Source organism: Ciconia boyciana, chromosome 1 (genome assembly GCF_034638445.1).
Source record: "Ciconia boyciana chromosome 1, ASM3463844v1, whole genome shotgun sequence".
Classification (NCBI taxonomy): domain Eukaryota; kingdom Metazoa; phylum Chordata; class Aves; order Ciconiiformes; family Ciconiidae; genus Ciconia; species Ciconia boyciana.
The window spans coordinates 200,234,279-200,258,661 of NC_132934.1; the positions used below are offsets into that span (position 1 = coordinate 200,234,279).

General features: G+C 41.8%; 1 protein-coding gene across 2 annotated transcripts; it reads left to right on the forward strand.

Annotated features, from left to right (window-relative positions):
- The first annotated feature begins 6,054 nt into the window (after nt 1-6,054).
- On the forward strand, nt 6,055-20,453 carry EEF1AKMT1 (EEF1A lysine methyltransferase 1). 2 transcript variants are annotated; one of them, XM_072850516.1, is made up of 5 exons: nt 6,055-6,517; nt 13,788-13,941; nt 14,847-14,929; nt 15,575-15,855; nt 17,325-20,453. In XM_072850516.1, exons 1-5 carry the CDS (start codon nt 6,090-6,092, stop codon nt 17,450-17,452), a joined length of 1,074 nt encoding a protein of 357 aa, XP_072706617.1. In that variant the 5' UTR covers nt 6,055-6,089; the 3' UTR covers nt 17,453-20,453. The 2 variants fall into 2 exon arrangements, with proteins under 2 accessions (XP_072706617.1, XP_072706618.1); XM_072850517.1 differs by lacking the exon at nt 6,055-6,517 and adding an exon at nt 6,530-6,759 and having other exon boundaries at nt 17,325-20,450.
- The last annotated feature ends 3,930 nt before the right edge of the window (nt 20,454-24,383 follow it).

Below are 24,383 nucleotides of genomic sequence, written 5' to 3' on the forward strand. Positions count from 1 at the left end.
GCAGTGTGTGATTTGTGTGTATTCTTGTTTAATATTTTTCTAAAATCTCACCTGTGTTGAATCCCTGAAATAGCATTTGTTATACCTCCTTACAGTAGAAACAAAAATAGGAATGTTATGAAACCTCAGGCTACATGTTGTGCTCTTTGGCTACTGTAAATGCACAGTAATTCAGTTAAAGTTGATGGGGTAACTTTAATTTACATCAGCACTTAAGGCATGAGTTTGTCCATCAACAGGAAAAAAAATGTGTTTAGGTGTGTGACCCGAGTATCTCTCACTGGACTACCAGAAGTGGCTGTGAATACATACTCAAATTAATCTTTTCCCCTGTCCTCCAAAGAAAAGTGTAATGGTGACTTTTCGGGTCACTGTTATTGGTGGTGTTTGTCTACCCAGAAGGAACATTGGTTTCTGGGTCTTGAAATTTTTTGGGGGTAGATTTAATCTAAACAGTTTCTGATGATATCTGGCACAGAAATGTTCTCCAAGCTTGTAATCCATTCCCATGTAAGGGGCATCCAACAGTGTGTTACTTCACGTATATCAGAAAAGTTCAGTTAAAGGCAGCAGTTCCTAATGTGCTATAATACAATGACATTTGGATAAACTACAGCTATTTTCTATTGTTCCCCTCTTACTTTCATGCACTCACATCTTTAAAAAAAAAAAAGCTTCACAAATCCTGAAAGTAAAACTACGCGACAACTATGGTGGGGACAGCTTGCTATACATCTTGGCTGTATGTATCACTAGAATTTTACTGGTTTCAGAAGCAAAATTATTGTAATTATATATTTATATTGGCCTGGTTTAGTTCAGTGAGCGTTTTGGTGAAGGACAGAAACATTTAAGGTAATTTTGAGTAAATCCCTGAAAGCAGCCGGTAAGATTAACAGCAGCAGCGTATCCAAGAGCCTTTCATGTAGAAAATTGAACTATTCTGCTTTACCTTAAATATGAGGTCTGGAATAAACTTGAATGATTTGGCTACAAAGCCTTTATTCACACTTGTTTGTGTAAGTGTACGCAAAACCCATCAATTTTGCCTTTATGAAACTTACATTTGCTTCAGTCGCGAGTGGTGGAGTTGGTGGTGGTTTTTTTCCTTCACTGATTTGCCATGTATCAGCAGAAAGGTAGGAAAGCTCCAGCTTCCAAGTGGAATTTGTCTGGCAGGTCAACTAAGGAGGTTGTCTGGCAGGTCAGCTAAGGAGGAGGTCATACATGAACTGGAAGGAGAGGAGGAGGAGAAGATAGTAAAAAGTTAGCAACCTTATGTGGAGAAAAAAATAAATAAAGCTGATGTGTAAGAAGAAAAAGAAATTCATAATGCAGGAGTTATCCCATAACTTGGTAACCCGTGTCATCCTGACAAGGATAAGTAAAAGCCTGCCATTTCATCAACACATTTTGGGGGAAAAGAGAAAGCGCTATTTTGGAATAGTATGAAATGCGATACAACTGGTGTGAGTCTTGTTAATTAAATAATAAAATCTTCTTTATTTTGGGAAACATTCCAGACAAATCTACATCTCTGAAGAGAACACTGCAGTTACCCACTGTGACTGATGTGTAACTTATTACTGTTTTTTCTCCCATCTATATTTGAATCTCATGGAACAACTGTTTTCACCTTAACATCAGATGTCATCAGATTTGATTTTTCTGACACTGTGTTGCCTTTGCAAGGTAGAGTAAGGCAGAGCTTAGGGTGTGGTGTACTTCCCTTTTTCTTCCCCTCTGTATCTGGCCTACTGTTCATGGTTGTGAAGGCACGTATGTTTGATTTGCTTTAACTTATTGTTTTGGATGATGCAGTCTGGGTTTGTGGCATATTCAAACTGCTTCCAATCTCTGTGTTTGTTTACTGAATGAAAGTCATCACTAGACTCCAACACAAGTATTGATTTGAAAGCCTCATTCATAACTTGGTTTCTAAGTTGTCAGGACATTTGCTTTAATTTTAGAACTGCACCAATACTGCTAATGGTCTTTTGTTCATTCAAATGATTATTGTAACTCAAAAAAAATCCCAAAGCCAAAACCCCACCACCACACTGTGGAGTCTTTAGGAAGATCACTGATGTCCTCACACAAGATCAACACTACTTTGGGGAAGGCTTAACATTCTTCTGCCACTTTAAGGAGAGACTGTTCTTCTGAAGTACTTTTTGCCTGCTTTTAGGCTGTTATGCACTTTCATGATTTCTTAATAAACTACTGTTAAAAATGTACTGTAACATGGATTTTGATAAGCGCACATGTATTTAAACAATTCACTCAGCCTCAGGAAAGCTGGAAAAATCAGATACCTGTTTTGTATCTTGGTTAAAATGTTTGTTACCTACATCCCGTAAGATGGCCAGATAATGTCTAGATCCTGTGAGTGTAACTATTGAAGATACCAGTATAGTCTGTAAAAGGAGGACTGTATAATTTCACTGAGAAAATTGTGTCCTTCTCTTATTTTTCGTAGAGGTATATATAGTCTGAATTGGAGTTTCAAAAGCAAAAAACTGATAAACCCCATTTACTGTTCAGGAAAAAAAATGTTTTCTTTCTTAACACTAGCTTATTTCTATTTTCTTCCTCCTCCTTAAAAAGAGTGTGTGAAATAAGTGTAGAGGTATGTGTAGGAAAAACTGTAAAATCTGCTGCTGTACATAATGTTTGCTACTTGACTGCATTTCTGTTTCACTTTAATTTTACTGGTTTTGCTAAATATATTTTATATATTTTCCTTCCTGCTTCCTGTGATGGCAGAGTGATTACATCTTTGGGGGGGAAAAGCAAAAACAACCCTGAGAAGGCTCTGGCCAGAAAATTCCATCAAGTTTGTATGTTAGCATGTATCTCAGGGAGATACATTTTTTGAGAGAACAGCATAAATCAGGGGCAATATGGCATAGTAAAATCAATGGGGATATTAAAATGCACGAAGGTATAGATACTGGTAATTCTGTTTCAGTTTTTTTTTTTATTCCTTCTAAAATCCATTTAAAATGTCAATACCACTAGATGGTATTAAGTGACTAGTAGTCACTTAAGTAGAGCGTTTTTCAATCTGAAGTCTGTAGCCCTCTTTGTGGTCCCTGAATTACTTCCAAGGGATCCACAAAGCCTGGCAAAATAGAAAGAAGTCACTGTGATCATCTGTCAATGTAATGTTTCTAAGATTTGCATCTCCAATAGAGAAAGAGTTGGGAGTCCATAAACTGTTTGAGGATGAAAACTTACTACTGTACTTGAATTCAGAGAGTGACTGTAAGCTTTTAAAAGGCTGACTGATAATCTCTCCTACCGCGTGACCCAAGGTCTCAGGAAGCTGTGATGCACCTGGCCTGCAGAGCTACCGCACGGGGCTCTAACGCACGTTTTATCCTGCATCTGTAGAACAGCTCGGTATTGAAAGAAAAAGTGCAGTAAGCCCCTCTTACAAAGATGAGATGTTGCAGGTTTTTCTGCCAGTAGAGTATTTCCGCTTCCATTATTTTCCATCTGCAGAAATAGGATTATGTTGATGTTAACTAGAAGTAATCCTTGTATCATTGTAAAGCATTGCATGCTTGGCTGCTTTCCAAATGAAACGTGCAGTTGGTTTGCCAGCCCTAAAAATATCGAGATTTTGGGGGCAAAAAGCTATTAAGAAATTTTTTAGACTTAATGGCAACAGCAGAGATTCTACAATTGGAATTTAATAATCTGTTTTCGTATTAGTTAAAACTGATTATACTTTTTCATATGGCTATGGTTTGTGCTACAGCAAGAGGACTCAAAAGATAGACTTTCATTAGTAAAGAAAAAATACAATAGACTATAAAATAAAAGAAAAACCTCAAAACACAGAAACCAAAAGCCTTATGAGTAACAAATTGCTATTACTTACCAGGGTAGAACTGTGTTTTTAAAAACTGTTTCATGCTCTGTTCCTGATCTGGTCCGACATAGAGTACTAGCAAATGTATTAGTAAAGTAGCAGTGGTCTATGTCGTCAGGTTCAAGTCTTGCAGATGCCAGTGTCACTGCTGTGTGACAAGGGTCTGTCGGTGAAAGGCTAGGGGAGACAGCTTAACTAGAAATACTTTTCTGCAGAAAAAGATTAGGAAACAGTAAAATGTAATTATTAATAAGAAATTTCTTGCAGGGTGCACTTTACAGGTGTTCCCATATTTGGGGTTGGTTTGTCCTCACATCCCAAAGAAGTTGTATTGCAAGATGTAACCTGTTTTCCTTCCTACAGGGTCACCGCAGCTCCTCCTGAGCTTTCCCTCTAGAACAGTCTTGTAATGCGGATTCAAGCAAGGTCTTGAGCTGCGTGTTTGCTGCCAAGTAGTATCTGATACCATAACCTAAATAATGTTGCCCTCCCTGCCCCACCAAGCCCCCGCACAGCCATGTGCCCTTACATGATCTCTGTAACCCTCCTGGTGAGGAGGAATGGCTCATCACAGGGGGGACTGTTGCTCTGGGAAATGTGGACTGAGAGTATGTGTCTGCCCAGTCTATCATTGTCAGCCCTGTGCGGAACATTTTACACATAAAATGCTTTACAAACATGTATGAAATAGGAAAATTACTTCAGTGTCAGTTCTTTGTAGAATCTAAACCAGATTTCTTACTGCACTCAGTAATATTATGCAGGTGTCAGATAACTGTCACTTTGCAGCAGTGCAGGGAAAAGGGGGTTTTTTTGTTTTAAATTACAGCAGTGGTGGTAACAAGAATGGATATGGGTGCACTCCATGTAGGACAGTCCTCTCTGCTGGGATGAAGACCTTTTTTGGGAAGACCTTTCACAGAAGCCAGAGGGGGTAATGCACTGAATGCCAGATCCAGGCTATTTGGAATTCATTTAAAACCAAATTGAAAAGCCCACAGTTCTCTATTGTCATGCAAAGCCTTGTTTCTAAATGGAAGAGAGAGTGACTTAAAAAGTATGGAGATCTGAAAGAAAAAACGGCCTATCCCCACATCCTGCTCTGGCAAGAAAATTTTATTTTCTGCTGCCTACATAGGCTGTGCTGCAAAAATATTTTATCAGAATTTAGTGTTCTGCCTTCCAGGGAAATAGTTCTGCTCTGCTTTTAGGTGCCCAGTGCTGATCCCCAGACCTTCCGTTCAGCCACAGTGAAGTGTTGCAACAGATAAAGATTGAACAGGTTGTAGGTAAAATAGCAGATTCTTATTCAACTCATTGCTGATAGGAACATCTAGCCCTGGAGAATGTGAGGAGAGACTGTTGTTGCGTTAATTACAAGTAATCTGATAGGCCACCTTCTATGAGTTGGTTTACAGGAGAGTCACTGAACAATAGAGAGATGATGTTATGAAAATGCTTTTTACAAATTACCAGACTTTGTAAAGAAGGAATGAAAAAAAAACCTGGGGTGAGGAAGTTCTTAAGTTTTTGGTTTGGGGCAATATGAGATGAGAAGTACCAGACAAGCGCATTGTGCCTTCCCAACATGAGAAACAGGGAGACAAGTTCGTATGCCCAAAGGGAAAGATGCAGTGAATTAATTGAAACAAGGAATGTACTTTAAAACTTGCTATCTTTTGAAACTATCTAAGGAGCTCGACTTCTGTCTGTATGCAGGAAAGGGAGCTTGTTTGAACTTGATAATGTTTAATTCAAAGGGAAAGACTGGACAGGAGAGCCAGATCAAGAAAAACAGTGTGGGGAGCTAGGCTGCTATTGAAGTCAAAAGCTCATGGCTTTTGAACGCTTGGCATCTAACTGGAGATCTATCTGTGATTTCTAGGTCTAACACGACTGGCTACCTATGGATGTCTAGCTTGAAGTATATCCTATCTACGATTTCTGTGTCTGTGGACATAACTACCTCAAACCACGCGCGTTTCCCCTGGGCCTGACCCCGCAGGAGGGAGAAGGGAGGACGCGCCAACCTGGCGAGAACCGGCCCCAGCGGCAGCAGCGCTGCGGGCCGTGAGGAAGCTGCGCCGGGCGGCAGCGCTGAGGCAGCTCCCGGCGCTGGCTCTCTGCATGGGTCCTATGTTTTTATGAAGCTTATATTTAAGTTGGGAACCTTTCTGCAGACCGCTTTAACGCCACCCGAACCACCGCAATGGTGAAAGGCACAGAGAAACGAAGGCTTCCTTCCCGGAGCCGGCGGAGCAGCGCCTCGGTAACCCCCTCAAGCCGGCTGCGCCCCCGCCGGCCCCGGCTCGGACGACAGGCCCGCGCAGGCGGACACCCGCCGGAGCGTGCCAGTCGCCGGGAGAGCCGCGGGGCAGGTTGCGGGTACCGCGGCGGGGGAGGCGAAGGCGCTCCACTGCCGCCGCCGCTACACTCGCACGGCAACCGCCTCGGCCCGCGGCCCTGTCAGCGGGAACCGGCGACAGCGGGAGGGGACGGGCAGCGTCTGGCCCCGCCCCGCCCGCGGCTCCGTGACGGCCGTTGCAGCCAATGGGGAGCAGCCGCTGGGATCGCCGCCCCGCCCCGCCCGGCCGAAGTCCCCGGCAGGGAGCGCGCGGCGGAGGGATCTGGTGGCCGGTGAGTGGAGCGAGAAGGCGGCCTCGGTGTGGGGAGTGGCGCGGCCGGGAAGCCGCGTGCCCGTCCGCCCGGCTCTGCGGCCCGTGAGGGCGGCCGGCGCTCCCCTCTCCGTGGGCGGCGGGGCCGGGGCCTGCTCTGTCCCTGGTCCAGGTCTCCCGCCGCGGAGGGGCCGCGCCGGATGCGCGCGAGTGGCGTTTGGGGGGCCCCTCGCAGTGGGGCGGCCTTTGGTGCCCCGGGCCTGGGTGAGGTTCGGGGGTGTCGCGGCCCCTGAGGCGGGGACGCGTCGGCCCCAGCTCGGAAGGGGCTGCCGAGGCGGGGGGCGGGAGGGTAGCTCCCAGCAGCGTTGGGGCAGCGCGGAGCCTCCTGCCCACCGGCTGCGCTCTGCTCCCCGCTGCTGTGGGACAGATGGCGGCCGAGGAGAGGGCTGGTGGCGGCGGTGGGCTCGCCTCCCCGGCAGCGTGCTTTGCAGGGTAACCGGGAGAGGCGCGGGGGTTATGCACTTGGAGCAGTGGGCTCTCAAAGCAATCAAATACACGAGGGGACGGGAAAAAAGGGCCTTCTCCGGAAACTGTCGGTGTCTCGTCATTCACGTGTAGGAAGATAACAGCCGTTCTGAGTCGAGCCTACTTCTCCCTTTCTGACTGCTTACTAAAAAGGATGAGAACTGGGCTAGAATACATCGTACTTTCCTTCTCCTTCAAGTAGCCACCTGGCCTCTAGACCTTACTTTTTGAATCCAATGCAGTTTCTACATATTTAGTAATCCTCTGAGAGTTTCTCTTTTATAAACTTTCCCGTGTTGCTTTGAAGCACTATGAAATTTCGTCACCGACAGGGATTGTGTAGCTCAGCAACACCTTGTGTCAAGAACCAGCTCCTTTTGATTTTTTTTTTTTAACCAGGCTCTTGCAGCACACGCTTGTTGCCTTCTAGTTCTTGCCTTGGAAAACATTAGTTGATCTCTGCCCATGGTGTTCATGCCACTCATGATTACAGGCTCTGTCATACCCCTTCTCAGTTCTTCCTCGTACTCATTCCCCTGCAAAAGCTATTCTAGTCTTTGGATGTCTCACTACCCTTCTTGAACCTTTTCTAGTTTCAGTATTTTCTCTGCTTTTTGTTGAAGTGAAGGGACCAGAACTGCTGTTTAGTTTTGTTCTGTATGTGCTGGTATCCTGGAGCTCTTGGCAGATCCTTTTAAATTTCTGTGTAAATTCTACTTTATCATGTTCTCATCAGACACCATTCCCACTCAGGCAGGAGACCTCGGGATTATGATACATGATTCTCCAAAAACATATCAGTGTTCAGTGGTGGCCAGAAAAACACATCAAATGTTAGAATTTTTTAGGAAAAGAGAGAGACTGTAACAGAAAACATTATAAAACAACAGCATAAATGTGTGATCACCCATATCTTAGATACCATGTGGAGTTCTAGTCTCCTCATCTCAAAGAAAAGGGTAGATTAGAAGCATTTAACAAGGATGAGCAAATGCATGGAAAGACTTTTGTCAGCCAGTCAATGGAGTAGGTTAAGACCTTTCAGACTAGAAAAGAGACAACTTACGGAGTGAGGGAAGGGGAATGGTTTACAGGTGTCTGTGAAATGACATGTGGAGTGGTGTGGAGAGAGCGTATAAGTGCTCAACCATTTGCTTTCTCTTCCGATACATGAAGTATTTGCATCACATGAAGCTAGTAGCCATGTTCACAGCAAGAAGAGGTAGTTATTCATAAAACTTCTTACCAGCCGACATTACAGATTAAAAAACTTTATGTGAATTTAAGGGATACTGGACAAGTGTCTCTAAGAGAACTGCATTCACAGAATAAATCACTTCAGATGCAGAAACAACTCCCTTAGCAGAAGATGGTTAAAAGTCTGGGAGAGTATAGAGTGGGGAGGTATCACATATACTTGCCCTATCTTGCTCCTTCTGAGACAGCTGCTTTTGGCTGCCTTCAAGGTAGAAGAATGACCAGTATCGACCCTTGATCTGAACTAGTACAGCTTTCCTCTTGAACCATTTGCCATGGACATTAACAAGTTCTCCAGACTTAATCCTGAAATGGAGCTGTTCTCAGATCTGTGGCAGGTGAGCTGCTCCTGGCCCACAAATCCTGCCTTGTCCCTCTTTCCCTACTCCACAAAGCCATTAGTACATAAGAAAATTGCTTCAGGTTTCTGTACAGGTTTGTCAGTTCTGCTTTTCTGATGTCCCCCAGCTTGGCCATCCTGTTCAGAGGCCATTCTCTTTCATGGCCCCTGGGCCACAAAAACTTGAGATTTTGAGTTTTTCCCAGTTGACTGCAGGGGAACAGCTGGCTGCCTGTGCTTGAGGGTGACCTCTGGGATGTTTGAGAAGTTTTGATTTGGATTAGAAGACTCTACAAAACAGATGTAGGTATGGCCTAGCATTTCTCTGTTTCTTCTGGCTAGACCACGCTAGCTAGCAGGAGGATTTTTTTGTCTACATTACTTTAGACTGACATATTTCGTACACTTTGTCCTGTCAGTCACTCCTGTGAAAGTGCATTTGGCGATACTCCCAGTATCTTGTGAAATCATTGACAATCAACTCTTTAGGATTTAAAGATCTGAAAAATTGTTTCCAGTAGGAGAGGTCCTTTCTCTGTCTGGGCTTTTACTGTGGTTGGGAGAGGCTCCCTCAGCACCTGTGTGTGGGTTAGTTTGGCCACCCCTCCAAACGTTGTGTGGGGACAGGGGATTTGGACCCCTGTACGCGTTAAGGAGCTGAAGCTTGAGCAGAGAGTAGTACCTCCCTGGTTTTAAGGTAGTAGGGCATGTGTCCAGCCTTTTAGTGACTTTCCAGTCCCTCTGATCGGGACTTGTTCACCTCCAGGCAGGTGGTTGCAGCCCCTTCCAGGTGATGCTCATTATGGTTGCACACCATTGTCCTGCTTTTCTTGCTATGCGTTGCAAACACCATAGATGATGAGCTGTTTGTCTCAAATACTGACTTGGGTGGCTTGGGAAGAACACAGACAACTATATTTAAGTCCATTTCATGCTATCTGTCTTTAGATCCAAGTTACTCTAGAATAAAATCTTTTCTGAAGTTGCACGTGTGCTTTTTATATTCTTGGTAGAAGATCTAAGGGGCTAACACCATCCTCTTCTTCCCTGCTCCCAGTGATGAACAGGGTGGCTTTCCAGTTGTATTCCTATTCCTTGGCCTTTCCGTAGTCTTTCCTTTCCCCTTCAGCTAAGGGACATTTTATTACAATGAGATGGCATCTTTAGGGTACCATAAAAGAATGAGCATTGGAAACCGGCAGAGTAGCAACGTGTCCTTCTGCTTGTACACTTACCAAACAGTTATTTCCAAGTTGGGTGGGCATTTGGGGAGGCCTGACTTACAGACATGAGTTAAGTTGACGCTACCTCTTTGGCAGAGGAATGTTAGCCAGTCATCTTTGGTGCAATCTATTGGTAAAAGCTCTGAAGAAGCAGTTGCATACTTTACAATGAGAGTATTTTTTGAGGTGGCTTTGTAAATAAGGATCCCACCTCCTGCCTGCCTTCCCCCACAGAAGAGGAGCTTCCTCTTGAGTACTGCTGTGGATCTAGAAGGATCTGACCTCTGGAGTGAGCTACATTTTCTGTCTTTATGGGGTGAGCAATGGTACAAGGGCACATGGGGCACTTGTCTTAGCTGACCTGGTGACTACAGGTTTCCAGACTTCTCTGGATAGGGGCACACAGTTACATTTGGGCACAGAAACCCCACTCTATCTCAAAGAGTAATGGTTTCCAGGTGATCATAACTTCATAATTATGGGTGGACCAAATGCACAGGTGGCCAAAGACTGTAGGAATTTTTGAGTAAGTTAATTTTTCCATAGTGTTCCTTCTAACTTGGGGTTTTCTTTCCTCTACTTTAGAATTTGGCTATATAAAATTAGAGTTTTCATACATGACAGCTGGAAATGAATGTTAAATAGGTACAGTATACTTGTGCAGACAAGGCCTTGGAGTCTCCTGTGCCACTATTTTCACTTGGTGTTACCTCTTTTCATTTATTTTTTGTTTTCTTTGAGGAGCTTTCACTCTGTAGTGGCTTTTACCTGAACAGTTCATCAGCTACTAAGAGAGAGACTGAGCTGTGCAGAGGGGAAGGGACTAAGGAGTCTGCAGGCACCTCCACCCCTTCATCCTACTTGCTGCGCTGTGAGCTGTAGGCCATGTGGTGTAGTTGTAGTCACCTCACTTTTCCCATTTTATGGGTAGATCTGGCCCTTTAGAGGCCAGTAGCATTCAAATTTGCCATTTTACCCTATGGACACAGCACTGCCTGTTCATGTTCCACTGTATCTGTGGGAGCTTACGCCTGCTTTCCTTTAGATGAACGTTGACTTCACCATGAGTCTTATTTTTCCAACTCTGTATGCAGTGTTCTTGAGCTATTTTGGGAGATCTGATTTCTTTATTGTTTTGCTTTTTAATTAGGTGCAAATGCAACACTTAAGCTAAGAATTAATAGTAAGGAAAATTTGCCACGTTGCTTGTTTTAAACCTTGTATTCCTCTTAATACAAGGGTTTAATGTAGGAAATATGGCTGTATCAGCACTGTATGTGTTATGAATGCTCTGAAACCCAGGGCATTCCTAAAATGCAACCCCATTCCCCCGTGTGGCTCTCAGAGAGAGTCTGCATGAGGACAGAGCGCAGGCTGCTCGTGGAGGGACCCAGGGGCTGGGGCAAGCGCAGATGGACCAGCTGGAGCCTCAGGGCTCAGGGGCCTTGGGAGTTAATAGAGTTGAAAGGTTCCCTAAGCGCCAGAGGCACTGTGGGTTTCTCTGCTTCCTCCCATCCTCCCCCAAAACTTTCAGGGTTGTTTCTGGACTTGAGAGCAGTGAACTTTCTGGGAGGGATATAGAGTGGCTTTCAAACAGTAGAACTTTCTCCCTTGAAGCCAAAGGTATTTACAAGTCTTGTTCACATAAACTCACTTACTTTAATAGTTTTCTGATGTAGATCTTGAGCATGAAAATGCCTTCATCCTAATGACCTAAGTCAGTATATGTAGGCAATATATGTATGTTCAGAAAAATATCTTGAATTTTGAAGGTGTTCTTAATAGATGTACATAATATTTCTACCATATGTTCTGAGTTACCTCTCCTTGCAACCTCACAGTTAATTACTGCTTGGTTCCTAAGGCTTTAATTTACAAACCAAAAGGAAGACTATTAAAAAATCCACTAAAAAAATGTTTATAGAAAAAAGATGTCTATGGCTGTATGCCTTTTTATCTACTGAAACAATGGGTAATGCTGCATCAGCAATTTTATCTGTGAGGGTTTCATTTCATGGGCAGCGATTTAGTCCTTGCAAATGCCTCTTAGGGCTCACTGAACATAAAAGCAAAATTTCAGCTTTTGGCTTAAGAACTGCAAGTTTGCATCTGTTTCAGTTTCTTAGTGTTAAAGCATAGATGTGTCCTTGCTTAGGCGATAATAACAAACCAGATTACTATATGTATGATGCACTTAATAAAAAAGAAAGCTGTGAGATGAGGAGTGATTTTAAACTTCTAACATCTGTCCTAACAAAAAAAGTCCTTGTATAGGGCCTAAAATGGATTGTAGCATTGCGTATTGTTAGAGCATTGTTGCTAGAAACTATATTATCTGTGTGAACTTGCAGTCATTTTTATAGTAAATACTTCAAATAATACATAATTTAATAATATAGATAATTTTAAAGCATTTATGTTTTATTCAACAAAAACCTAGGGACAAAATTAGCAATTTTGGTTTTACTATACTATAGGTAGCTTGACTCCAGAATTCTCCTCTTGCGTGAGGCTAATGGCATAGGTGGGACTTTAGGCTCTGAACGATTCCCTACTTGGCCAGCCCGGCCTGAGAAGCCAGCAGGTCCATAAACGATACTCTGGAAAAGCCAAGTGCTTGACTCTTACCACGTGTAGGTGTGTACCATGTCAGTGGAATGGCAGAGTAATTATTCTAGTGAATACTGATGCTGTCTCACAGTGGCAGGTTAATGGTGCCATTTTTCGAGCAAGTAGGGAGAAGCTGTTTTAGGAAATGTCTTAAAAGCTCTACTAGGGCGAGCAGCATGGAGGGAAGGATGGGAGGGGAGGAGACCGCGAGTTCTGGAGTTCTCGTTGTAATGCAGGGAATGGGGAGAAGAAAAACAGTGGGCAGCTGTACTTCAAATAATACTTCACTTTTGAAGTTGCACACAGTTCAGAGGGCACACGGTCCTCTCGGTGACTTCTGCACAAAGGCAGGCGTACGCCCGTTTCCAAGTTCTGTTACAGTCATTGCTCGTGTACTAGTTCTCGGATCAGACGCAGAGAAAACGGGTTTCTTGAGAGAAGAGTGTTTTCCAGTTTTCTGGAGTACTTTTCACATGCTGGGGTCCTGTTTCCTCCCCTTCGTTCCACGAGGTGGCACTGTCTCTTCTGGGAAGGACACCAACGCCAGCTTTGCCTCTGGGCAGATGCTGCTGAGCTGCCTGGGGTGAGCAGAGTTAAGTGATACTGGGCAGCATAACCCAGTTCAAGAGTTTTCTGAAAATGGCTGTACTTTTCCGTTAGTATATACCGTGTCTTTTTGATACGAGTTATGTCCATGTTCTTACGCACAAAATACACAAATTTTCGGTCGAGTAGTGTTAACCGTAGAAAAACATCTTCTTGAGCTTCTTGCCTGCTTTTGTTTGTAGAAGGTTTCTGACATTCAGAGGAATCTTTTTATGGCATGGAAGTTAAAGCCAGGTGATGCTGATCCTAGAATGATAGTTTACTTAATTTTGAGTCAGATTGTGTGACTTTTGAACATGGGAAGGAATGACCAGTGGCTATCATTATTTCTAGGAGGGAAGGGAATAATTTCTATAGGATTTGCCAAATCCACTAAAGGGTTTTTTTTCTGCAAGCTGATACAAAAGAGGTGTCAGGAAATCAAGAACTATAATGACAACTTCCCCGTAAGAATACAAGCCAAATCTGTGTTGTATAGAAAGGTAACAGTGTTGCTGCTGTTCCTGAATTCTCTCTGGAGACATGTTATTTCCAATCTGCCTCTCACTGGTTTAAGAGCTTCTAAGTAGAGGGAATATGTTTTCTCTTGTTAGGAGGTTTTCCTGGTTAGCTGTTAGACTGAGTCTGCATTGTCGGTGGAGGTTGTTTTACCTCAGGAGACTATGCCATTATTAAAAGCGTTCACCATTGAAAAGGGTTAATTAGTTTTTTTTCCTCTGGTTGATGTCTAGAAAAATGGATGATGATGATGATGACATTCCCCAGCTTTCATCGCATACGTTGGCTGCCCTCCAGGAGTTCTATTTGGAACAGCAGCAGAGAGAGGGCATGAAGACCTCTGAAGGGTTTAATCAATATTCCATTGGCTCAATAGAAGAAGACTGGGTAAGAAACTATAAATTTCAGTGAATGAAGCACAGTTAGAGGAGTACCCTTTACCGAGTTTCTTTTATGGATGGATAATGACATGAAATTAAAAAGGGGACCACTCAAGATGTTCCTAGAATAATAAAATCAAACTGTTCATGGACAGTAACACTGTAGGAATATTTGCTTTAATATTAAATCTGGGTATGGTTGTCTGTTCTATATATGCATGGGGGGTACAAACTGAAATTACATGGAGAGGGAATAAAGCTGCCAACAGAAGCATCTATCTCTTCTGGAAGTTTTAACTCCAGCCTGGCGTGTGAAGGTAGTAAAGATTCTTTCCTGAGACAAACACAGTGTAAAACAAGATCAAGTGATCTTTCCTTTCACATATTTCTTTCTGTGTTTATTTCTTTGGTTTTGTGGATGGCTGCTTTGCTGCTTTTTTTTCTTCTGACAGACTGATTTTTTAATTTGTCTCTGGGTTGGTTTTTTTTTTTTACTCTTCCTTTTTCTGATCTCTTCTGATTTAGTACTTTTATCCTTTATTTCTTCAGTACTGTCACTTTTCAAGTTCCTTTTTCCTCTTCCGCTAAAGTAACTCAATTTAAGAGCACATAAATACTGTGCATCTTCACATTGGGTTTGAACTAACCTCGTCAGTGATTTTGCATTACTTGGTTTTCCTAATAGTGCAGTAAATGCTTTGGAAACACACAGTGTAAGCTACCTGCTGCGTGTCACTGGATTACAAAAGTAAAAAGACTGTCAGGAAAATAGTCACCTTTCCAGCTTTACAGTTTGTGAACTGAGAAGTTGCTATGGATTTTGGTTTTCTTCAAATATGACTCCCCACACCTAACTACATAGCACAGGCAGAAGATTTGATGTTGTTTGTAATTGTGAGTTATCTTTCTCAGCAACTGAGCCAGTTTTGGTACAGCGATGAAACTGCATCATGCCTGGCTAATGAAGCGGTTGTGGCAGCTGGAAAAGGTGGCAGGTAGGTTTTAATAATTATTTTGTAGATATAACATGTCTTTTCTGTAAACATTCTGTTTCTACTATGTAGACAGAGCATACAGTTTAATTCATTAATCATTGTATTTCATCTTTGTTCAACTGAGATATTGCAGAAATGCTTTGCTGTTATTTATTTAACTGATCTTACCATTTAGCATTTCATTGAATGTTGTAGGCTCTGCCTTGTAAAAGTTTACAATGAATCTTTTTATTTTTTGAGAAATACAAACAGCTCCAGAGCATATTAATGACTTGTAATTATTTTCTCTGTTTTCATACAATGTTTCTGTAGAACAGATGGAAAAACTTGGTTTTCTTCCTATTTCTGTAAGGAGTAATTTGTAATTTCAAGTTTTCAAGTATATTTCCTTGCTGTTCTGAAACAAGATTTTCTCTGTAGTTAACCTTAAGGTCTTTGTGCAACATGGTGGTTGAATAGGTAATGGCTTTAATACTTAAAACTCTGTTATTAAAGTAATTATTTGTTAGAATGGAGGACGAATAGCTTACATTTTTGGGACTAATGTTTAAAATGTTTTCCCAAAGCAGCCCTGAGGATTGCTGTAGGGTTTTTGTGGTTGTTTGCCTTTTAAATTAATATTCTAAGATACTGTCTCTTTTTCAGGATAGCATGTGTTAGTGCACCAAGTGTGTACCAGAAACTGAAAGAACAGGATGGTAAAGATTTTTCAGTGTGTATACTGGAGTACGACAGACGGTTTTCTGTATATGGAGAAGAATTTATCTTCTATGATTACAACCACCCTTTGAACTTACCTGAAAATCTCCTGCCACACAGCTTTGACATCGTAATAGCAGATCCACCCTATCTGTCTGAGGAATGTCTTCAAAAAACTGCAGAGACCATAAAGTACTTAACAAAAGGAAAGATTCTGCTTTGCACAGGTATAATTAATAAAAATATTAGGTCACCATTAAGCATCTTTGTCTTTCTCTCAAAAGACAAACTTACTCACATGAGAAAAATACTAACTCAATAATACTAGTTTATCATTAATTCAAGGAGGAATATGTATCCTAAGCTTTTTATTTTAAACTGAAGGCATGGGGTTTTTAATAGTTGGAGTCAGTACTTTTTTCGTATGGCATTACGAGTTTTACTAAATTTTTGAAGAACTATAAGATCATCCTGCAAAGTTCCAGAAATAGTTTTTTCTTGTAAAAGGGCTACTCTCTATAATTGCAGTGATTGAAATCTGGGTGTGACAAACATAGGTGCAACTTATTGCTAATGTCTTACTCAATAACCTTACGAATTTGTGATTTTTCTAAACTGTCAGTAGCTGCAAGATTTCAGCTGCCACATACTACTTAGCATCTAAGGTGAGCTAAGTGGAAGGAATGACAAATAGGTTGGAATGGCCTTTGCTGAGTAAAGTGGGATGATTTTAGCTAAGTCTTGAAAAGGAAAACAAAGTAAACTTTTTTTTTTCGTATTACCTGTCCTTACTGGTAAACATAGAAATTGTAATGTGAATGAATGTATGCGGGGATTCTGCCACTGTGATTCAAGTAAGGAGATCTTTGGCACTGAAATACAGCAGGAGGAATTAAAAAACAGTAATAAGAGCAGTGAAACTGGATAACTTACAACTGTACTTGCAGGTCCTTTATGAAGATGTACTTGCTGGTTTAAGAAGCTATGAGTATCTGCCTTAGTCATGGTGTTTCTTAAACTGTAATCTTATTACATCACATCTGAAGACATCCAGGAAACTTTTGCAAAAAACCAAAGGACAAAAACCCTCTATACATACAATTTGAGGGAAGTCAACCAAGCAGGCAAAATAAAGAAAAATTAAAACAATATATGGCCATAGAAAGCCTACTTCTTTGTTTAATTGCACGTGACAGTCATGCACAAGGATGGCTCTCAGAATTTTTTTCCCTGAAATAGATAGGTGGTCCTTCAGTTTACAAAGTTTGAGAAATACTGCTCAGGGAAGTGGTTTCTTAGTGTGTAGCTGTAAATACCACACTGCGGTTTATTTAAGTGGAAGAGTATATGTAATCTGTTTGCATTTCCCATGGCTCCCTACCATGTAATTTCTTTGGCATGTAGCAAGAAGATTGAGTTTAAATTTCTGTTTTCTATGAAAGGGGCACTGATCTTACCCTCTACCTATTTTTATGAAACTTCTCAGACATTCACTTCCTTGGGGCATCTTCCATTCTTTCAGATTTATTTTAAATTTCCCAATAGATTCAGTTGGTAAAGAGGGCTGACAGTGTAGCTGCTTTAAGCCGTGCTTCCTTAAAAAAAGCAGGCTCTATCTATATGCATTTGGGAGGAGCCATTAAAAAAGCCCAAACATTCTGTTTTTCTCATCGAATATTCATTATTTTTGCTGCAGGTGCAATCATGGAGGAACAAGCAGCAAAGCATCTTGGTGTGAAGATATGCAAGTTTATTCCAAAACACTCACGAAATTTAGCCAATGAATTTCGATGTTACGTGAACTATGCTTCTGGACTGGACTGATTCTCATAAGATCTACAACTTTCAGTCAAGCTCCTTTCTGTTTTTTATCAGTGACTCCACATTTCTCAATGCTGAAATATTCAGCTCCAAGTACTGTTTTCTGGGCTAGCTTTAATCAACACGGTGTGATAGCCCCGCTCTTTTAAATGTGTAAGCATTTGCAGTTACTGTGTTTTGTATCTTACCTATTAGGTAAACGGGGACCAAACAATGCCGGTGCTGGATAATGGGAACTTCTCTGTTAGAGCTTCATTCTAACTGGTAGTTTTCACCATTCAAGGACTCTTCAGTGACCTCTCTGAAGTTATTTTAGCTGGTTGGCTTACAACAACATGTAGGTGCTTGCCTCACAGACATCAGAATCGTCATTGCATCAGAACTGATGACGTGGTAGCTAGTGGATAGTTGAAAGAGCATGAATAGTGGTCTTTCAATCTTGAGAGATGCTCCCTTAGTAAAAGGATTGAGAGATGTTTGTTCTGAACGTGTCGTGTGTTTTCAGATTCATTATCCAGCAGGCTGATGTTTCCATAAAGGATAACTAGAAGAGAAAATAGGTCTCCTCCTGGGGAGGCCTCTCCAGTTGCTTTTAATAATAATCAGAACTACCTACCAGTTGCCAAGTAAGATAAGACCTACTATCCACTATTGTTGCCAGACTGGCTTTTTAAAAGCTTGTGGTTATTATTTCACCTTTTCTCTAAAGCCTTGTCACAAACCCAGACTTTCTTTTTGTAAAAGATCAGATCTATTTTGTCATCGCTTACCACCATATAAACTTGTGTGTGCATGTATGCTGTACGAGAGAAAAGTAATGTAAGTTGTTAAACGTCTCTGCAGAAGTATGGTGCATTTATTTTGCGATGTTTATGTGTTAGCACAACAGAAAGTAATGAGCTTTTAAAAAAACACAGCTAGGCTGTTCTATTTACTAGTTAAGCTAATCTCCAGAGGTGGTACAAACCTGATATCTCCTTGCAAAAAGCACAATAAGGATTTCCCTATTAGAGAGAGCTTTACTTTAATTAAGAATCCTGTACATTAGTCAGCCCAAATCACCTGGAATACGAAGCAATTACTAAATAAAAATCCAGCACATCAGCCAGTCCTTGCATTAGTGCTTCAGACTATGTTCATGGGTTCTCACTTCGAGTTACTCTGACTCTTGGTTATGAGACACTTCTGTAGTAATGTGACCCATACACGTTAGTCCTGTAAATATTGAATCATAATGGAACTGATTAAATACAGTGCCTGCTTTTAGTAGATTTCAATATCAAGCTAAAGATGATTTCCAGGTATGTCAAGTTTGTAGTTACAAGAACGGTCCTTTTTTTCCCATTGCCCAGTTTTATCTTTGCCTCCTGTTCCACAGCAGAGCAGTAGAATAGGAGCATCTTAGAAATTGTTGAATCCTACAAGGCAACTGAGGTGTAACATAATGTATTGATAAACTCCCACTGTTTCTAACAGTCAAACGTTACATTTTATATACAAGGTTTGGGCTATATTTCAATCTATTTCAATCAAAATAGATGATACATTAGAAAAACTTTGCTTTGGGATAGTAGAGATTTTTGGTAACTGGGAATTTTTAAAGCCAGTTTTGACTAACCTTTTGACTACACTACTAACGTATTTTTGAGTGAAAGCTGCTTCATAAATTCCAAGGCACTCAACAGTTTTATCAGCTATAAATATACTACACAAAACATAAGTACTTGTCTTTATATGTCATATTTATATATTGGGATTGTGTAAAAGGCTAACAGAAATGCTGCATCTACAAAATGAAGCACCTAAAATGAAGTATAAAGAAATTTATTTTGCGGTGGGGATAAACCTAATTAAGCTTGTGAGACAAGACTCTTAATAAGGTAGTGATAATACTCATGTTTCTGTGCATTTCTGCTGTTTGGATGCAGATTTTCCCATCTGGTGGAGTAAACAAATGAGGAATAATGTAGATGGAATATAATCCTCTCTCAGTGCTCAGAGAATCGCGCTTCCTGAGCTGGACACAAGACTGGTTCATAAATACCCGTCCAAGCCACTGTTTGCTCTCTTCCCCATTTCCCAAGAGATCTGTTCACTTCCCAAGGCTTTTCCCTCCTCACATTTTATATCTGCTGCTTCCTTCCCCCTCTTCCCCCATATAGTGTTCCTGAGTTTCATGGTACCAGTTTTCTTTCTCTTTCACGCGCCTTGGTTTCTATCAGACTGGTAATAGGTATTGTTAAAATGAGAGGAGTGCAGCAGAGGAAGAGCTCACAGGGAGAATGGAGATGGGCTCTTCTCACTGTCTCTGTGAGCCCACGGCCGATACAGTTTTGCCTTTCCATCCAGAAGCCATCCTTGCTGCTGAGCCCAGTAAAGCCAGAATCCCCCCTAAAAATGACTGCCCACAGGTGACATGCAGCCAGGTTTAGCTGTTTTCCAGGAGGCTACGCCATTACTTTTATGTGGCCAGGTTCAAAATAAAGCAAACCAGAATGTTAAATGCATAGGTATTGGCACAAATCTATACTTCACAATTGTAAACTGGTTTATGTTTATGACCTCAATGTCTTGCACACCAAGCAGATGGAGACAATGAAGTAACTCCTGAAACTTTATTTTTAACTACGTAGAGGCTTCAAGAGGGACAGGTATGATTGCCAGAAGGGATGATATTCCTCCCCCACCACCGACCTAAATTAGAACATGCTGTTCAAATACAAGTTTCACCTATGTTGCTGCTTTGCTATTAATTCCTTCAGTTGTCTGCTTCATTTTGGTGAATGTGTTGTTGGGCTCTCTGTCTCAGAATTCAAAGACAACTTTGCTAACTTTATTAGAGACCTTTCTTAAAAAAATAAAAGTACACCATTCAGTTGTACCAAGAAATTCAGTTCACCAGGAAAATAACTGCTACTTCTCACATGTAGGTCAGATGGCTTTGAAAAGAGGCACTGTGAAGATGCACGATTATGAAAATGAGGGTACATGTAAATCTGTGTAGATGCACTCAACAGAGCAGCCCGTTGTCCACTGGCTTCCCTCTTAAAAGTCTGGTGAGTGCAGGCAGCTGCCCAAGCAGAGCTTGACTAGTGGCATTCACAGCCTTCATCAATGATGGAGGTAAACTATTTTTGTCATACTTGTTTCCAAGGAAGTAGCTGTGTTTCTGAGAAGGCTACAAGTCACAGAAATCCATAGTGAATTTGTACTTTGTGCCACCACCGTAACTTTAAGAAATATTATATGACAGGAAAATCTCTCTTTCTTTCTGTAATAGGATTATGAAAAAACTTCAGTGTCAAGTGGCGACTGGCTTGCTTTATGATGGATGTCTCGCGGATGGAGTTCCTGTTGGAACAGACTGTGGTGAAGTGTTACCACCATGCTACTTTTCCAGTGGCATTTATGACTGCAGGGTCGTATGTATGTGCTGCAGCCTCTTGGCTGCAGTAACAGGCACTGTGCAGCAGCGGGACATCTCAGTGCCCTGCTGTCAGTATGAATGTGACGCTTGGCAGAGGAAACCTGGGGTCTTGTGCACAGGCTGATGGCTGTAGGTGGAAGAGAATACACTGCAGCTGCCCGCGCCTCACCCCAGATGACAAACGAAACATTTCTAGAAATGCTGGTCCAAGGTGCTGCTCCCATTAAGATCTAATCTGCACTTCCCATTAAAAATGGTGTTGCTCTCAGCTCGATGTTGCACAGTTAGCCCGTCTCTGTACCACACAGCTGCCTTCAGCACTCCGCCCATGCCCTCTGTACCAGAGCAAGTGGGAAGTGTCTCTGATGGTTGGTTTTGTCACTCCCCTTTGGTTACCTGCACAGCGCAGCCCCAGTGCTGTGCAGTGAGGTGGGAAACAGGGCGGCTGGGTTTGGGTCACAGAAGCCCCTCATCAGCCGGTGTCAGAGCTGTGCTGCTGCTCCGGGTCTACTTGCGTTCTGCAGCCTCCTTAGATGGGAACACAGCAAAACCAAGTAGTAGCTCATGCCACTACTCGGCAAAACATGTAGGACTGACTAGATCTCCCTCGTGTGCCCTAGTCCAGGTAGTTATGGCTGTTCCTTAATCCCAGCGAGATTAATGGGTGTTATACTTTCTGAGCACATCATAGCCTTTGTCCCTTTTCCCCTTGCTGCTTTCATGTTCGTGATCCCCCATGTGATTTGATGTTTACTTGCAGCTGTAGACCTCCGTCTATTCAGACAAACACCTTCATGTAATGACTGGCTAGTAAACCAGAACTAGCACCTCAGGCTTTTCTCAACCTTCCTGAATGATACAAATTTTCCAACCTATCTTAAGTGATACTACAGAGAAGAAAATAATCTCTTTACCAAGGATATTGTTCTGTGTTTTGTGGCTCCTAATGTATTCCAGGGACAACCTCATTGAAGGAAAAGATTTTCCTGGCACAACAAAAATTTTCTCAAATCAGCTGCAGCTGCCAGATAGTTTCAGCTTTGAATTGTTTGCATTTATTGGGCCTGGAGTTGGTTCAATGAGGCATTTCATGTCTGCCTTGTGTCAACAGTTTGTGAGCCTTGAAGCAACTCCCATGAGCCCTCCCTCCCCCCATGCAAATTAAAGGCAAGGCTGCAGCAGCTGTAAGCAAGGGCTAGGAGCTGGAAAATGTCACACCACAGTTGAAGTTAAACTGATATAAATCCACGATGTGATGATCTCTTAAAAAAAAAATTCCAAACAAATGCAAACTAAATTTAATACTCAACCTTTTCCACATGAGTAATGTGGCAAGGGTTTATATCTGGAAGGATATTTTGAAGGTTAACAAATCTTCATGTAGCTAATAGTTCTTGATATTAAGTATTAACAAAGTTGTTCACTAACAAATTATTATCAAACAGTTGCTCACGCTGAAACATAAACATAGTTTTTAAGAGACACCTAACTGGAAAGCTAGATTGGGATGCAAATTGGCTCAGCTAAAAAGTCTGTCACAGAAGAGGGTGAGGATTAAAAAAGGAAAATGGGCTTCTGAGTAAGATAACATGAGGTTGCCTGTAACCATAGGAAGCTTTCTGCACTTGTTGCAGTATGACGAGAAGGAGGTCGCCAACATACATAATCTATTGATCCATTGAGGTTTTGCAGTTCTCTAACACGTTCCTTTCAGTCGTCCAATTCCTGAAGCTATATGTAAGCTAAAGCATCTGTTTTTCTGGACTGGCAAAACCGATTGTGTTCTGTTTACCTGATCTTAGCCTGCGACTCCCAGGAATTCCCAGAACATGTTCTAGTTACTTGAAAACCTCAAACTGACTCCACAATTTATGCCTGCAGGGCAAGAGAGTTGCAACAAAAAATGAGTTTTTTCTCTGCATCATGCAAATAAATCCATGTGCTTTAGTAACTAATTTGTTGCAGACAAATTTGTGTAACAAAAGTGCGTGGGCAGACAGATGAGTTTTGCTGGAGGGCAGTGTTTAGCCGGAGCTTTATCTGGTAGTCCTTCTCTGGGTATTTACTAAATGTTAATGGCTGTGTGGGTTGGGATTTTTTGTTGTTGTTGTTGGGGGTTTTTTTACTGTCTTTTACTGTGAAGACTTTGCTTTCTGTGCTGTGGAGTCTGAAGGTGCAACATCACCCTGCCTGAAGTGTGTGTGTGGAGAAAAAAACCCCACAATTTAATAGTGAAACCATAAGATCTTAGACTGCTGAAGCATCATGTAATGCAGTGGTTCTCCAGTTTTGCAGGTCTGCTTTCCTTTTGAGCCCCTCTGTCTTTGATTACCATTTCCCTCTTCATAGAGGGTGAGAAGTTCTTCCACATTAGGAGGAAGGAAAAGTGGCTGTAATTGCTGCAAGTATTTACATTCTCCAGGGAACAGGTAACCACCTTTAATTGCTGGCAGCAGCTAGGCACTTAGCTGTTCTCCGAGTAGTATAAACACTTTATGACCTCTTTGAACCCTCCTTTGAGAATCCCCTTGAGATAGAAGCATCACAGTTTGAGGAAACACAGAACAGAAAACAAGCAGAATTGTGGAAAAGTATCTGCACAAGAAACATGGTTATAAACTTCAATCTGACATTGTGATGGGAATCTTTTATTGGTTTCTGGAGTTCTTAAAGTTGTTTCAGGCTTTGTAAGAAGCTATACAGATTGCACTATAAAAATACTGTTATACTAGACTGAGTCATAAAGAGCACAGTCAATAATTATGCACCAAGACAAGGAATTGTCATATGATTTTCATTCTCTATTTAACTTGTTAATTCTGTTTAGCTCACAGTCTTTCCATTCTTCATCCAAGGACACTCCAAAGGACCGTGCGTTTGTGTAGCGTAGGGACTTTCTCTGCTATGAATTAAGCCCAATTTTGAGATTCTTGATGTAGCAAATACATTGCTGCATACGGTGTTTATTCTTTTTTTGTAATGCTATTGCAGTCATGATCCTTCAACTGCAAAAGACATTCTCTGCTGTGCATTCAGAGATTTATCAACTTACATGATTGTGGCCCTCTGAGGAGTTACAGTCATGCAAGGTATGCCTGGTTATTCCTCATTCTCATTCACCAGACTGAGTCAATCTTCAGTCTCTTGTTCTGGAAATGCAAGTTCTTGTGTATCTATCTAGGGTTTCTGGTTAGGGCTTGCCATCAAGTTCCTGTAAGCTGCAAAGATGGAAGACTGCTCTTCTGCAGACGAGCATCTTTTGCAGGTGATTGTCTGTTACGTGTAGCATCGGGAAAAAATGAGTAACACTAATTGTATGAATCAGTTGGATTTAACAAGTTTGGGTTGGCTGGGATTCACCTCAATGACCTCTGTATCTTCTAGAAGTTAAGAGCTAGCCTGTTTACTCATCTGCAGTGTACCTGAGATGAAACCTATCCTTTGTACTTACTTTTTTTTAATGGGGAATCTCTTCTCCTAACATGAAAAAGGTTTTGGCATTTCAAC